This window comes from Myodes glareolus, chromosome 2 (assembly GCF_982192425.1).
Source record: "Myodes glareolus chromosome 2, mMyoGla1.1, whole genome shotgun sequence".
NCBI classification, from domain to species: domain Eukaryota; kingdom Metazoa; phylum Chordata; class Mammalia; order Rodentia; family Cricetidae; genus Myodes; species Myodes glareolus.
Window position 1 is genome coordinate 92,591,321 of NC_142027.1, and position 16,167 is coordinate 92,607,487.

The window sequence follows — 16,167 nt, forward strand, 5'->3', positions numbered from 1 at the left end:
CTGCCATTGCCCGCTGAGCAAACTGATCTCAAAGTGTGTGAATAAGAGAGCACTTAGACTCCCATGAAGGAGTCCTCGAGGGAGCACACGAACTGGGGATTGTTCGTCTGAGCCTCTGCCAGTGCAAATCTGCCGTCAAACTGCTGCTGCTGGGACCCAACTTCCCGGAGGCAGGGAGAGACCAGATAACCACGGGGCGGGACCAGGTGCGCAGGGGGCGTGACCCGAACCCGCGGGGTGGGGCCCACATGGATGACGGGCGGGGCCACGCCCCCACCTTGGGACCGACCCGGAAGCGGCCGTACTCCTTGGGGGAAGATGGCGCCCTTGGGGCTGAAGGCGGTGGTGGGGGAAAGTGAGTGTCACCCCAGGGCGGGGCTCTGGTGTTCCCTTGGCTGTCCCTTGGGGGGCTGGAGGCCTCGGGAGAGGGGCGGTGCACGGATTCTGGGATCCCAGGACCCTGACGGTGGGGAGAGCACCTGACTCTTGAGGGGACGGGCAGGGGACTTGGGCCCAGCTGGGCTGCCCACCCCTCAAATGCAGCCGGAGGAGCAAAGTTGGGACGCGAAGGACTCAAAGGATCAAGGAAAGAGAGACACAGGCTCGAGTCTAGACCTCTGGGTCTGCTCCAGCTATAGGCTGTCGAGTGTCTTAACCCGGAAAGTTCAGGGACCGGACTCCGGAGGTCCTACAGTGCCCTGGTCAGCGACCCCAAGTAGTGTATGAGTACACAGGTGGTGTGCACATTCCCCATGGGGGTGGAGAAGGGGACGCTCTCCCTTTTGCATCGTGCCTAGCAGCTCATTGCAATTTGAGGATTGGCTTCTTCGCCTTTCAGGCTCAGGTTCTTGGTGGGGAGAAGAGGGTGTGAGGATCCCCTCCCCCACCTCCAGTAGTTCCGGCCTCAGCTGCTTCTTCCGTCCTGATAACAGTGGACTGACACTCTGGTGCACTGGCCAGGCTCTGGGCAAGGCTACCTTTCTTTCCCCTTTCCCCTACTCCTGCCTCTGGGCAGAACAGGTTTCGTGGAAAGGCCCAGTAGTACCTCAGTGCTAGAGAGGAACCTCCCCTACATAAGTGTTAGTGGGAGATGGAGAAAACAGGCGTAGAGGTGGATAAGAACCCACAGAGCTGGGGACCAAGCCTTCTAGTCTAAGGGAACCAGGAGACCTTCACTTCCATTCACTCAGTTCTCTAATCTTAGAGAACTCCAATCTTACCTGTGTTCTGAGCATTATACCATCCAGACATGAGGGTGCTTGGCTAAGTTATCCGACCTCACAGAACCTCAGTCTGACTATCTGTAAATTGGGGGTGATGCTAGGAGCTGCCGCTCAGGATCTGGGTTGGGGCCCAGCCCAGAAGATAAGTGTCCCAAGCCCTCTTCTCCCCTTCTTCCTTCCCTGTAGAGATTCTCAGTGGAGTCATCCGGAGCGTTAAGAAGGATGGCGAGTGGAAGGTAGGAGCCAAGGCAGAATGTCTGGATACCCAGAGGGAGTCTTTTACCTAAGTCTGTGCAGGGACCCCAGAATGTGATAGTCCCCTCGAGAGTTCCTCGAAGAAGCTGTTGATCCCCAGGGGTTGGACTGGGTAGATGAGTGCTCCACTGCCTCGGATCCTCATAGAACCAGCTACAGGCTTTTTTTTTTTTTTGCCTCACCTTTCTATGTCTTTCTATGTCTGTGTGTCCATCCATCTGGACAGGTGCTCATCATGGACCATCCAAGCATGAGGATCTTGTCATCCTGTTGTAAAATGTCAGACATCCTGGCGGAGGGCATCACCAGTGAGTGGATGCCTGCCCCTGTGTTCCCCAGATAGAACTCGAGCCCTTGAATGTGGGACCTCTGGGTATAGCCCTTGAGTCTGGGATCCCTTCAGATTGGTTCAGCTCATAGTTCTCCCTACATAATCCAGAGCATATGACCAAGTGCCTCCTCTGAGCATGAAAGTCCATGTTGGACTTCTTGATTGCAACCCTTAAGGGTTAGCCTCATTGACTGTAACCAACTCAGTGCCCTGGGTGAGAATGTAGCTCCATTGGCAGAGTGCTTGCCTAGAATGAATAAAACTCTGAGTTCGGTCTCCGGCACCATATAAAATGGGCATGGTATCAAATGCCTATAATCCCAGCACTCAGGAGGATCAGAAGTTAAGTTAGCTAGTGAGTTCAAGACCACCCCAGGCTACATGAGACCCTGTCTCAAATAAACAAATAAAGCAATGATTGTGCACCTCCTACAGGTATCTCTGTAAGAAGTTTGAATGAACTCTGGGCTCCCTCTCTCTTATTTTGTTTTGAGACATGGTTTCCTTGTGTAGCCCTGGCTGTCCTGGGACTCACAGAGATCCGCCTGCCTCTGCCTTCTGAGTGCTGAGATTAAAGGTGTGCACCGCCACTGCCCAGTAACTCTGGGTTCTTAAGAGTATATAGACTCCAAGAGTATGGCTGTGTTACTCCAGATGTGCAGAAAGAGCTCTGACTGTAGCTCTTTTAAGTGGGGGAACCTTAGGTCTTTATTTCTGTTTAGGGATTCAAGGGAGTAGTACAGCCCTTTAAAACGCCCCCACCAAGGGTCCAGTTCCCCAAACCTGAGACTTCCCCTGTCTCTTTCCCCATGCCACCTATGTGTGTCTTTTCCTCTGTTGCTTTTAGTTGTGGAAGACATCAACAAACGGCGAGAACCTATTCCCAGCTTGGAGGCCATTTATTTACTGAGCCCCACGGAGAAGGTGCCTATAGGAGTTAGCCTCCATGTGCATGGGTTTGTGTGTGCTTGCAAGGTGCACATGTCAGTGCATGTATCTGAGTGCGCATACACATGCCATTGTGCATTTGGGTGCATATGTGATGCATGCATATACATGCGTCACAATGCGTGTGTATTCATATGCCAATGTATGTGTTTATATGTGCATGTGTGTATGCCCATGCCAGTGCATATACATATGTGCATTTATGCACATGTCAGTGTGTACACACCAGAATGTATGTATTTGTGCATATATGTGTGTGCACATGCCAGAATTTGTGTGTTTGTATGTGTACACATATCAGATTGTAGGCATTTGTGTATTCACATGTCAGAATGTATGTGTGTGTGTGTGCATGAGTGTATATGTCAGAATGCATGCATGTGTCAATGTATGTGTGTATGTGAGCCCCCCTCTCCATAATTGTACATAGTGGGGGATGAACATCAGTTGAGGATTCCCTGCAGAAGCTAGGTCTGGGGTGCAGGGTCTGATTCCAACAGAAATCTGCATTCCTCAGTCGGTTCAGGCCCTGATTGCAGACTTCCGGGGGACACCGACCTTCACCTACAAAGCAGCCCATGTCTTCTTCACTGACAGTGAGTGAGGAGAACCAGGGGTGTTGGGTGCTGTGATGAGGTGGGGGTTATGGTGACAGAACATTGGTCTGATGGTCCCTCTCTCAACCCCAGCATGCCCTGAGCCCTTGTTCAGTGAACTGGGCCGCTCCCGTCTGGCGAAGGTGGTGAAGACACTGAAGGAGATCCACCTGGCCTTCCTCCCGTATGAGGCCCAGGTACAGCCCCAGCTTGTGGTGGGGAAGGGATGGACTGTCCTCGACCAAATGGCCCAGCTCCCTCCAGAACAGACAGCACCAACAAGGAGTGAACAATTAGCAGGCCCTTGCCTGGAGTGCTAACCCTTTGGGCATTCCAAACAGGTGGCCAGGAGTACAGGCAGAATTGTCTCATTCCCTGAAGCAAGAGCGAACAATGAGCTGTCTTTGTTCCCTTTCAACATAGCTGCTACCCTAGCCAGCTTCAAAGCTGATGAAACAGGTTCAATAAAATAGCAAAGGCCCCTGGGAGGTACAGGGACAGCAGCTGAAAGTTGGGTTGGGGGTATCCCTTATAGTGTGGCCATGACACTTCTGTCCTCCACAGGTGTTCTCTCTGGATGCCCCACACAGCACCTACAACCTTTACTGCCCATTCCGGGCAGGGGAGCGGACACGGCAGCTTGAAACATTGGCCCAGCAGATAGCCACACTATGTGCCACCCTTCAGGAATACCCATCCATTCGCTACCGCAAGTGGGGACCCATCCCCTCCCCAACCCCAGTGCTACCTTTTTACCTTTACTCTCATTCTGTGTCCATTTTTTCTCTGTGTGTATGCATGTTTTCATGTGTGTGCACATGTGTGTATGTATGGAGGTCAGAAGTCAACCTCAGGTGTCTTCCTCAGTCACCACCCACCTTTATTTTTTTAAAGATTAAAAAAACCCAAAAACTGGGCGGTGGTAGTACATGCCTTTAATGCCAGCACTCACGAGGCAGAGACAGAGGCAGTTCAAGGCTAGCCTGGTCTACAGAGCTAGTTCCAGGACAGCTAGGGCTGTTACACAGAGAAACCCTGTCTCAAAACAAACAACGAACAAACAAAGTTATTTATATGTTTATGTATGTGTATGTGAGGGTTGTTACATAGTCCTGAAGAGGGTGCTTGACCTCCTGGGCTAGAGTTACAGGTGGCTGTAAACCTCTGGATGTGGGTGCTGGGAGCAGAGCTCAGGCCCTCTGGAAGAGCAGTTTGAGGCTTTAACCACTTAGCCATGTTTTTTAGATAAGGTTCCTCCCTGGGCCCAGGGCTTCTGCATTTGCCTGGACTAGCAGGCCAGGCCCAAGGACCCTCTGTCTCCACCTCCCCAGAACTGCAAATTCAAGCACAATTTTAAAATGTGGGTTCTGGGGGATTGAAATTGGCCCTCATGCTAGCATGACAGTCATTTTACCAACTTAGCCATCTCCCTGGCTCCTGTGTCCAGTCTTTAACTTGATCCTCACCCAGTCCCCTACCTGCCATCCTCATCCCTACCCTTGATGTCCCCTATCTGTGCCCAGTCATCCCAACCCCCATATCCTGATGCCCCTATGTCTGACTTCCAGGGGTCCAGAAGACACAGCCCAGCTGGCCCATGCTGTCCTAGAGAAGCTGAATGCCTTCAAGGCAGACACTCCCAGTCTGGGCGAGGTAAGGGGGTTGCTGAGGGGGGTGCCAGGGAGGCTTTGTAGGGTCACAGTCAGTGTCTTCATCCTCTCTTCTTGCCCAGGGTCCAGAGAAAACACGCTCACAGCTACTCATAATGGACCGGGCAGCAGACCCCGTGTCTCCGCTCTTACATGAACTCACATTCCAAGCCATGGCCTATGATCTTCTGGACATTGAGCAGGACACATACAGGTAGACAAATCCAGGAAGATGCCTCCCACCTCTTCCTCTGTCAGCTTAGGCCCTCCCGTCCTCCAGCATGTCCTGTCCCTCCAGGTATGAGACCACAGGACTGAGTGAGTCCCGGGAGAAGGCGGTGCTCCTGGATGAAGATGATGACCTGTGGGTGGAGCTTCGACACATGCACATAGCGGATGTTTCCAAGTGAGAGAACAGCACGGGTGCTAGAGGGAGGGCTTCAGGCGTCCGGGCCTCCTTTTTCATGATTGTCCCCCTGTAAGTTACGTTCTTCAGGGGGACCCTTGTCCTGCTTCTAACTGCACTTCACCCTAGTGCACACCCACGGCTGGAACTGGTCCAGGCATCTAGGTGTCCTCCATCAGTTGGCAGAAAGAGGCCCTCCTCCACTATCTCAGCACCCTTTCTCTTCCCCTGCCCTTGCTCATGGCTAGGAAGGTCACGGAGCTGCTGAAGACATTCTGTGAGAGCAAGCGGCTGACCACAGACAAGGTAGCGGTCCATGGTGGGACAGAGCCTCAGCCTGTGTCCTCAGCCCAGCGTGGAACCTCCCCTGGTGTAGGGCAGGGGTTTGGCATCACCCCTACTCTCTCTACCATCTCCTACCCCTACTTCAGGCCAATATCAAAGACCTGTCTCACATCCTGAAAAAGATGCCTCAGTATCAGAAGGAACTGAACAAGGTAAGCTTGGACAGTCGAGCCCCGGGCTCAGTCCGGATGTCTGACTCGATGGTGTCACTTAACCCAGTCTCTGCCCTGCAGTATTCTACACACCTGCATTTAGCAGACGACTGCATGAAACGTTTCAAAGGCTCCGTGGAGAAGTTGTGCAGTGTGGAACAGGTGGGGCCTCAGAGGGATGCCCTCCAGGAGGCAGAACCTAGGGAGGAGTGGGGCTCCCCACAAGGTGGAACTTAGGGAGGAGTGAAGCCTGAAAGAGGTGGCCAGGGCCCTCCGTGGGGCAAATCTGGAGTAGCAAGGGGGTGCTCACACAAGGCCTGGGGCCCTCTGGGAGGAAGAACTTAGGGAAGGGCATGGCTTCAGATAGAGGGTTTACAGCCAGCTTGTGGAGGGACGGGATTGGGAAGGAGGCATCTTGGTGAGCTGTGGGCCCTGGGGAAGGTCTTGGAGAGGTAGGTAGAGCTGTGCTTAGAGACAAGACCTGAGTGAGAGTTGGAGATGACGGAGAGGGCATGGCCTGTGCTCTGTCAGATGAGCTGTAGGAGACCCGTTTCTAGGAGACAGGGTGGGAACATCTTACCAAAGTCCCTGATTTGCCCCTGCTCTGCCGCCCTCCCACCGCCTCCCCAGCAGCTGACTAGACAGTTGACTCTCATGCCATGCAGGACCTGGCCATGGGCTCTGATGCCGAGGGTGAGAAGATCAAGGACGCCATGAAGCTGATTGTCCCGGTGTTGCTGGACGCCTCGGTGGCACCCTACAACAAGATCCGGGTGCTGTTGCTCTACATCCTTCTTCGGAACGGTGGGTGAGGGGGTGGCCAAGGACAGTCGCAAGTCCTAGAAACATTGCAGCCTCAAGGCCCTCATCCCGTAGCACGCTGTCTTAGTTTCCTGTCCTGTTGCTGTGATAACATACTGTAGTGAGGGGCTGCGGGCAGGCCTGCTTTTCGCCTCACCCGGCTCCCGCACGGCTAGCTTAGTCCCAGAAATAACAACACACAAATTGTATTCATTTAAGCACTGCCTGGCCCATTATCTCTAGAGAGTTAGTTACTGACTAACTCTCATATCTTGATATTAACCCATTTCTAATAATCTCGTGGTAGCACCACGAGGTAGTGGCTTACCGGGAAAGATTCAGCATGTCTGACCTGGTGGCTGGCTCCATGGCGTCTGCCTCATAGCCCTCTTCCCAGCATTCTATTCTGTTTACTCCGCCTACCTAATTTTCTGTCCTATCAAAGGGCCAAGGCAGTCTCTTTATTGACCAATGAAAATAACACAATAGACAGATAACCCTCCTCCATCATTTCCCTTTTTTCTGTTTAAACAAAAAAGAAAGGCTTTCATTTTAACATAGTAAAATTACATATAACAAAACAGTTATCAAGGAAGAATTATAGTCACAATATTTATAACTATATCTTTATCATAATAATGGAAAACTATAACTATGACTATCCATTCTTCAACTCCATCAAAGACTCCAGAAGGATATAATATTACCTAAGTAAACAAGAAGTAAGCAACTTCCAAAACTCTAGAAATGACAGAGACATCTTGCTGCCTGGACAGTCACCCAAAGTTCCTCTGTATCGTTGAGGCACCCATCTTCGGCCTTCAGGCCCATAATATCCAGAGACATTTCCATGAAGCAGGAAATTTCAAAGGCAGTTCAGTCACTATCTGCCTTGTCCTGCAGAATGTCTCGCAGACTCTTTCATGAATCAAGAACCTCGAAAGATCATCTCACCTTTAGGCAAGTTCAGCAGTCCTCTCTCTGCAGGTTCTCTGTGTCCAGTTTATACAACAGTCCAGGCAAGAGCAGTTTCTTGCCCAAATGGCTAACCAACTCCATAAGGAGCCTCTTCGATGCCCATCTTCCTCTTGAAGTAGATTGGTGCTGCCAGGAGCAGACGTGTCTCATTGTCCTAAGTTATTCAAACATTAAATGCCATGTTCTGTAGTCTTTGAAAGATATGGATGTCTATCTGAAATATATCTATGCACTTCTAGAAAATCAGACTAACATTACTACAAGCTTGACTATTATCGATGATTATCCATTAACAACCTATATTTTTAATTATACATTGCATTTTTAAATGAACTACACAATCAAAATCAGAAATATATACACATATAACAAAATTGACCTTAAAATCCATAACAAAGCAAATTATTCATATCTATACCATATCCCCCTTTAAATGTAAAAGAACATTTATAAACAATATCTGGGAATATGGACGTAGTTATTTCTCTCCAAACTTCTTCCTGCTGAATAGGGGCGCTGTTAATCAGGTCTTTCACAGTAAACCTGTTTGCTAGCTTCGTCTCAGTTGATAGTTGAATGAAGTAATTTTTTGAGGGTGTTCACAGCAACCTTTCAGGAGGGCGTAGTCTATCATACCATATTGGGATAGAAGCAATCCACAGGGTCTCATCCTCTGTGAAAACAAAAGAAGAACCTCCTTTCCAAAGTATCATATCCTTAGATCCAAATTCAGAAGTCAAGGTATTTTGAACATATCTATCTTGGATTAGTTCAGCAGCATTTATAAACAAATATCTTTTAGCAGCTGTTGCTCCTTCCTCAGCATTCAGACAATTCAAAGAGAGCATAATAGCATACAGTATCAAGATTCTCTGTTTATTTTCCATCTTTATGTGGCTTTACTTTAACCTCTATTTCTTATATTTTTACTTTTACTTTTTGAGACTGGTTCTCTGTATATCTTTGTCCTGGAATAACTCTGTAGACCAGGCTGTCCTTGAATTCAGAGATCCCACTGTCTCAGCCTCCTCAGCACTGGGATTAAAGATGTGTGCTACCACACCTTGAACTCAGAGAGATCTGTCTCTGCCTCCCAGGCACTGGGATTAAAGGCGTGTACTACCACACCTTGAGGTCACAGAGGTCAATCTCTACCTCTGTCTCTTGAAGTCACAGAGGTCAACATGCCTCTGCCTCCCAGGCATTGGGGTTAAAGGTGTGTACCATCACACCCTATATCTCCCTTCTTTTTTATTTTTAATGACTTTAACCTTTTAACCTGCATATATTTTTAACTCATAGTAAACCATTTAGAGGTTTTCTTCCTCTTTGAATCTCTTTTTACTGTATATCTCTCTTTTTCTGACCACATAAGTCTAAAACCGTGGCTTTGACAGCTAGATCCAGTCCATTTCTTAGCTTTCCAGACTCATGGTAGAGGTACCACTGGAGCCTTTTACTGCCACAACTCTATGGCATTTCAAGGTCCGTGCCAGCAAGCAAGCTGGAGCATTCTGCTCACAGACCACACTCAGTCAGACTGCCTGCCTGAAAGAGTCAGAGATTGCCCTGGCAGGACAGTCCAGAAAGCCGGCATTTTAAAACAGCGCAGCTTTTTTCCTGCTATGGCTGAAAACCGAAAAGCATGCATTCAGCTTTTGATCAACACCGTAAGTGTTTCGTGGCAGGACCTCTTAAAGGAGCTACAAAGTTTTGCAGTTAAAGCTGAGTCAGAAAGCCTCTCTTAGATGAGAGTGCTTGCTTGCCTCTAGCAAGCAGAGTAGAACCAAGAAATTGCTGCCACCAAGAAAACATGTTTTACTCTATTCTTTCTCAAACTTTCTCAGGCTTTCTGTGGATGCAGTTATCCACGTGGGCGCCATCTGTAGTGAGGGGCTGCGGGCAGGCCTGCTTTTCGCCTCACCCGGCTCCCGCACGGCTAGCTTAGTCCCAGAAATAACAACACACAAATTGTATTCATTTAAGCACTGCCTGGCCCATTATCTCTAGAGAGTTAGTTACTGACTAACTCTCATATCTTGATATTAACCCATTTCTAATAATCTCGTGGTAGCACCACGAGGTAGTGGCTTACCGGGAAAGATTCAGCATGTCTGACCTGGTGGCTGGCTCCATGGCGTCTGCCTCATAGCCCTCTTCCCAGCATTCTATTCTGTTTACTCCGCCTACCTAATTTTCTGTCCTATCAAAGGGCCAAGGCAGTCTCTTTATTGACCAATGAAAATAACACAATAGACAGATAACCCTCCTCCATCAACATACCCTGACCAAAGCAGCTTAAGAGAGACATCACCATAGAGGGGGGATCAGGGTGGCTGGAGCGCAAAGCAGTTGTTCAGATCCACAGTTGAACTGAAAGTAATGGGTGCATACGTGCTTGTGCCCGGCCCTATTTCTCTACTCCTGCATGGTTCAGGATCCCTCCGCAGGGAATAGTGCCACTAATAGCAGGCAGGCCTCCCCACTTCAGCTGTGACATTAAGAAAATCCCCCACAGTCTTGTCCCTAGGCCAACCTGTTCTAATTAATCATTTTTTTAAAAGATTTATTTATTTATTTTATACGAGTGAGTGCTTTGCCTACATGTATGTTTGTGTGTCATGTGTGTACCTAGTACATGTGCAGGCCAGAAGAAGGCATCAGATCCCCTGGAACTGGAGTTGTAGTCCAGGTTGTGAGCCACTATGTGGGTACTGGGAACCCTTTTGAAAGGACAGCCAGTGTTTTTAACTGCTGAGCCATGTCTCTAGCCCATGTGATGCCCACTTGTAATCCAGGGTCTGGGGAGGCAGAGACTGGTGGACCCCTGGAGCTTGCTGGTTAGCTAGTCCAGTTAAATTAGCAGGCTCCAAGCTAATGAGAGAGTCAAAAAACAAGGTGAAGAGTGATGGCCTTCAGCCTTCAGCTTCCACATTTACATATATCCACATGCACATGCACAGATAAATACCCACATGTACACACATAATGTGTACAAATATGAAAAGAAGAAAAGTTAGCCAAGAAAAGACTCCCCATCTGTGGCCTCCATGGACCTGGTGTCCCTCTACTGATTCTGTGTAGGGGCATGCGTGCCCACTGTATGTGTTATGTGCTCATGGGGGAGACCAGAGCAGGACTTCAGACCTTGCTCTTTCAGTTCCTCTCGTACTCCTTTGTGACAGGGTCTCTCCTGAATATTGTGTTGGGCTGGAGTCAAGTAGGTCTGTGACCATCTGGTCCCTATCCTTGAAGCACTGGGTAACAGGTGCATTTGACTACTGGGTGTTGAATTCAGGTCTTTTTGCATGCATGTGGGAAGACCGGAGTATGACACTGGGTGTTCTGCTGAATACCAGTATCATTCTCTGCCTTATTCCCTTGAGACAGGCTGTGAGGAAGCTGAGGAAGTCATGAATGGATGTGTATTGTTGATATGGGCACAGCCATGTCAAGGACCCACTGCTTCAGATCTATGGGGTGGCAAAACCTTCCTTGGGTCAGGTTTGGAATGGCAAAGCCTTCCCCTGATCCAAACAATTGACCAATGTGGGCAAAAACTTGCAACTGTACCACTCCCTACGAGTGTGCACAGTCCGTCTGACCTGTACATGTGCCTGTCATTTCTTTAGTGTCTCTGTTTCTTCATTCTTCACTGCCTCTCGTCAGGTCAGGCCGCAAGTCTCAAGTCTCGGCAACAGGGTCTCTCCCTGAACCTGACCTAGGCTGGGCTCTAGAAATACCCAGTGATCTTCCTGCTTCTGTGGCCGCACCCAGCTTTTTCCGTGGGCATTATGGATTTGAACTCAGGATCTCATGTTTGTGCTGCGAACAGTCTGACCCACTCAACCATCTCTCCAGCTTTCTTCAACTAATTCTGGAAGATTCGCCCATTCTTCCTTTTCAGGGTAGAACAATTCCTCGTTTTTATGAACACTAGAAGCTTCTGGGTTCTGGAGATGTCCTAGCTATGAGATCTCTTTACAAATCTCTTCACACAGGATGCCACCAGTCACTTGCTGTTACCCTGTTGCTCTCCCTAGGTGTGACTGAGGAAAACCTGGCCAAGCTGATTCAGCATGCCAACGTGCAGGACCACAGCAACATCATCCGGAATCTGGAGCAGCTGGGGGGTACCGTCACCAACTCTGCGGTATGTGGGGAGCTAGCTGATGAGCCATGGAGCTTGGCCCTTGAAGGATTAGGGATAATGCATGTCCAGCCTGAGTGTAGAAACATGGCATGGCTTTTTGGGACCAAGAGAACCAAGGCCTTCCCCAGTTCCCTAACATGGTGGGCAGCAGAGCTGAAATGAGCCCCCTAGGTGCTGGTACAGTAGGGGTGTGTGACCTGAGCCTTTCAAGGCTCCCATTAATGGGAGACAAGGTCAAACTGGGGATTTTGGGGGCCACAGTAAGCCTCTTCCCCCACTCAACACGCATGATGGTTTCCTATGTTCTACTCTAAGGTCTGTCTCTCCCTGACCTACATGTCCAGCTTTGCTTGATTCTGCTGTACCACAGGCCTGTGACATTGTCCCTTGTCCTTCCCCCTGTCTCTTGTCTGTCTGTCTCTCACACATTCTTTTTATTTTGAGGCAGCTTTAACTATGTAGCTCAGGTTGGCCTTGAGATCACTCTGCAACTAAACTAAGGCTGATTCCCCCCCCCCCCCCCAGACAGGGTTTCTCTGTGTACACAGGTTGTCCTAGAACTCATGTTGTAGACCAGGCTGGCCTTGAACTCATAGACATCCACCTGCCTCTGCCTCCCTAGTGCTGAGATTAAAGGCATGAGTTACCACCACTTGGCTGCTAAGGCTGCTCTTAAACTCAGTCCATAACTCAGACTGGCCTCAAATTCATGGCCATCCCCTTGCATTAGCCTCCTAAGTTCCTGGGATGATAGATGTGACCTGCCATGCCTGGCTCGTCCCTTGCCTCTTGCTGTTTCTGTATCCTTCACCTGACTTCCATCTTCCTTATTTTTCTTTGTTCTGTTTCTCCCTTCCCATTTCTGTTTCTTTTGTCTCCTTTTGCATTCCTACTCTTTGTCTCTCTGCCTCTGTGTCCATTTCTGTATCTCCATGTCTGCATGCTCTTTCTCTGTCTGTCTCTTTCTTTCTTTGTCTTTTTTATCTGTCTCTTGCGTTTGTGTCTTTCTGTATCCATCTCCCATCTCTCTCTATCTTCCCATCTTTCTCTGTGTATCTTGTCTCTGTCTACCTCTGTTTCTGCCTCTGCCTGTCTGTATCTCTCGAATTCTGTCTGTCTTTTCTCTGCTTTTTTTGTGTCTCTGTCTCTCTGTCTCTGTTTTTCTGTCATTTTGCTACTGCTTCTCTGTCTTTTTCTGCTCCATGCCTCCATCTTTCTGTGCACCTGTAGCCCCTTCCCATCTGTGATGGGCTCCTTCCCTTCCCAACCCCATTCCGTCCCCACCTGGCCCCATCTGTAGGGTTCGGGGACCTCCAGCCGGCTGGAGAGAAGGGAGCGCATGGAGCCCACCTACCAGCTGTCCCGCTGGTCCCCAGTCATCAAAGATGTGATGGAGGTACACATGCTGGGGGCCCTGTTCCTCTCTACTGATCCCGTTACCCACTAAGCCTTCCACTCCACCCACCCAGGCTCTCAGTGCTAAGCCTTGGGGCTTAGTGGAAAATCCTTCACTATTAGCATACCCCTGGCACCCTATCTGCTCTGTGGGGAGGGTGGCATGCAAAACTGCACCCCAGCAATTGGGACCTCAATGGAACGCCTTGCTAGAAAAGCCTTTCTTATGCTGGCCTCTGGTCACCCTGGTACCCCTAAGCTTCAACATCAAGTAGTAGTATATTGGGGCCTCTGTTTCCAGTCTTTGGAAGGTTCTGGTACTTCCTGCTTGGGGGCCCAGCAACCTTGCACCTTGGCTTCTTGGACTCTTGGGTCCCCAAGAGACAAGGAAGTATAGACAGCGGGGCTGTGGCCCAGGCCATTTCAGTTCCTGGGTTCCACTGGCTGGGATTCTTTAACCCTTCCTGTTTGGCCTCCCAGGATGTGGTGGAGGACCGGCTGGACCGAAAGCTGTGGCCCTTTGTGTCTGACCCTACCCCTGTGCCTAGCTCCCAGGCAGCTGTCAGGTGAGGGTCCTGGAGAGGCCTGGGGTGGGGACTGGAAATACCAGCCTGAACTGACCTCTGCCCATCACCCCAGCAGTGCCCGCTTTGGCCACTGGCACAAAAAGGCTGGCATCGAGGCTCGGGCTGGGCCCAGGCTCATCGTGTACATTGTGGGTGGTGTGGCCATGTCTGAAATGAGGGCTGCCTATGAAGTGACCAGGGCTACTGAAGGCAAGTGGGAAGTTCTTATAGGTGAGTAGCCAGAACTGGGGTCCTTGGGAACTTGACTCTGGGAACTCTTGGTGTCTAGGGCTGTACTTGTGGGGGGGTCCCTTGGAGTGTTCCATTAGATTTGTTATCCCAAAAAGCCTAAGACATGGGGACCCTTAAAGATTTGGGGATGCATTTGAGCTTTCTTGGAGCCTGGGGCTCGATTCTGGGTCTCTAAAAGCCTGGGGCTGGATTCTGGAGTCTTTTGGAATCTAGGACTGGACTCTGAGGCCCTTTGGGGTCCAGTGCTGAACTCTGGTTTTTGAGGGTCTGGGGCTGAACTCGAGAGTCCCGAAAGGCCTAGGATTAGACTCTGAAGTTTTTGGGCTTGGGACAGGAGTCTGGGGTCTCTAAGGGGCTGGGGCTTGGATCCCCAGGGGAGTAAGCACCTGGGACTGGGGCACCCATGTTCCTAAACTTCAGGAATCCGGAATCATTGAGAGGACAGGGCGTTGGTTTGCAGAGGGGCAGGAAATTGCTCTCAACAGCCAGGACACTAGCCAGGAGGAACTGACTCCCAGGCGGGACTTCTACCTCCCCAACCTTGCCCTCCTGCCCAGGCTCTTCTCACATCCTTACTCCAACCCGCTTCCTTGATGACCTCAAGACCCTGGATCAGAAGCTGGAGGACATGGCCCTGCCTTGACTCAGCCCCTGCCTCTGTGCTCACCGGTTCCAGAGAAATAAACTCCTCCCTTGGTCTTTCCCTCGGGGCTCACCTCGTTTGCTTCCCAGAGGGGGCTGTACTGAGCCAGTCCTGCGCTGCACACCTCCCATTCTTTACTGTCCTGCTCCGAACATTTCCCTGGCCCCCAGCCACATTGTCAGCTGTCGTGAAGTTCGAGAACCTGGGCTGTAGGTTCTGAATTGGCTGCAAGTTTATAAGGCCCTGGCTAACTTGCTGGAAACCCCAGCCAATACCCAGGGTCCGATTTTAGCAGACAGATTGCAGAGGAGAGAGCAGAAAGCTGCAGATGAGGGGGCGGCAGGGCTTGGACCCCATTGTTACTAGAGTTCTTTAGAATTATAGAACAGTTTCTAACGTTTCCTTTTATTTTATGTGTATGAATGTTTTGCTTGCATGTATGTCTGTGCATATGCATGTAATGCCTTCAGAGGTCAGAGTAGGGTGTTGGATCCCAGGGACCAGAGTTATAGATGGTTGTGAGTTGCCATGTGGGCTATAAGAATCAAACCTGGTCCTCTACAAGGGTAGCAGTGCTCTTAACCACAGGCATCTCTCCAGCCCCAGAAATAGAAGCAGGTAGAGTAAGCCTGAATCCTGACTTCCCTGCAACCTTCCAGAAGCTACTGCAAGTGTAACTTGCAGCCACAATCCCAGGAATCAGAGCAAGCATTTAAAACACAGCAAACACATCCCCACCAGCCCAACCCCAAGGTATGCCTGTAGACTTGAATTGCTGGTCTTCTCAGAGCTTTTAGTAGAGATATATTTGTTCCTTAGGGTCAACTTAAAAAGTATCCCCAGGGCCTGGACGGCTCAGAGGTTAAGAGTGCTTGCTGCTTACAGAGGACTAGAATTTGGTTCCCAACACCTACTCTGGGTGGCTCACAACTGTCTGTAGCTCCAGCTCCAGGAATTCAGTGCTCGCTCATGGCTTCAGTGTGAACCCAGATACACGTGCACACACACACACACACACACACAAATAAATAAAAGCACATCACTCTGCATGACTTAACAGAAATTTATTGTCCCATGGCTCTGGAAACTTGGTCTTTACCCAGGGTGTTGGCTTGGTTGGTTTGTAGATGACCATCTTTTATTTTGTTTCAAGGAAGGGTATCCTGTAGCCCCAGGTTGGCCTTGTTAAATAGCCAAGGATGTCTTTGAATTCCTGGTTCTCCTGCCTTACTCCTGGGGTTACAGCCAAGCACCACCATGCAGTTTATGCTGTGCTGGGGATGAACACAGTTCTTCAAGCATGTGCTAGGCAAGCTTTCTTCCAGCTGAGCCACATCTCCAGCTCTGAGGTCGGCCATTTCCCTGTGTCCTCACGTAGCTCCTTACAGGTGTCCCAATTTCCTCTTATGACATCACATATTGGATTAGAGCCCACCCTGTGGCCTCATTTTTTTTTTGTAATTATCTTTTAAAA

General features: G+C 49.8%; 1 protein-coding gene across 5 annotated transcripts; it reads left to right on the plus strand.

The window, feature by feature from the left end:
• Positions 1–245: 245 nt before the first annotated feature.
• Stxbp2 (syntaxin binding protein 2) lies at positions 246–14,753 on the plus strand. Of its 5 annotated transcripts, none has more exons than XM_048429024.3 (19): positions 246–355; positions 1,410–1,459; positions 1,705–1,786; positions 2,657–2,733; positions 3,275–3,353; positions 3,447–3,550; positions 3,918–4,066; positions 4,922–5,006; positions 5,086–5,216; positions 5,301–5,408; positions 5,657–5,714; positions 5,840–5,905; positions 5,987–6,067; positions 6,571–6,709; positions 11,728–11,837; positions 13,138–13,233; positions 13,713–13,798; positions 13,872–14,029; positions 14,608–14,753. In XM_048429024.3, exons 1-19 carry the CDS (start codon positions 253–255, stop codon positions 14,691–14,693), a joined length of 1,848 nt encoding a protein of 615 aa, XP_048284981.3. In that variant the 5' UTR covers positions 246–252; the 3' UTR covers positions 14,694–14,753. The 5 variants fall into 5 exon arrangements, with proteins under 5 accessions (XP_048284981.3, XP_048284982.3, XP_085541399.2 ...); XM_048429025.3 differs by having other exon boundaries at positions 13,875–14,029; XM_085685273.2 differs by lacking the exon at positions 14,608–14,753 and adding an exon at positions 14,471–14,587.
• Positions 14,754–16,167: the final 1,414 nt, after the last annotated feature.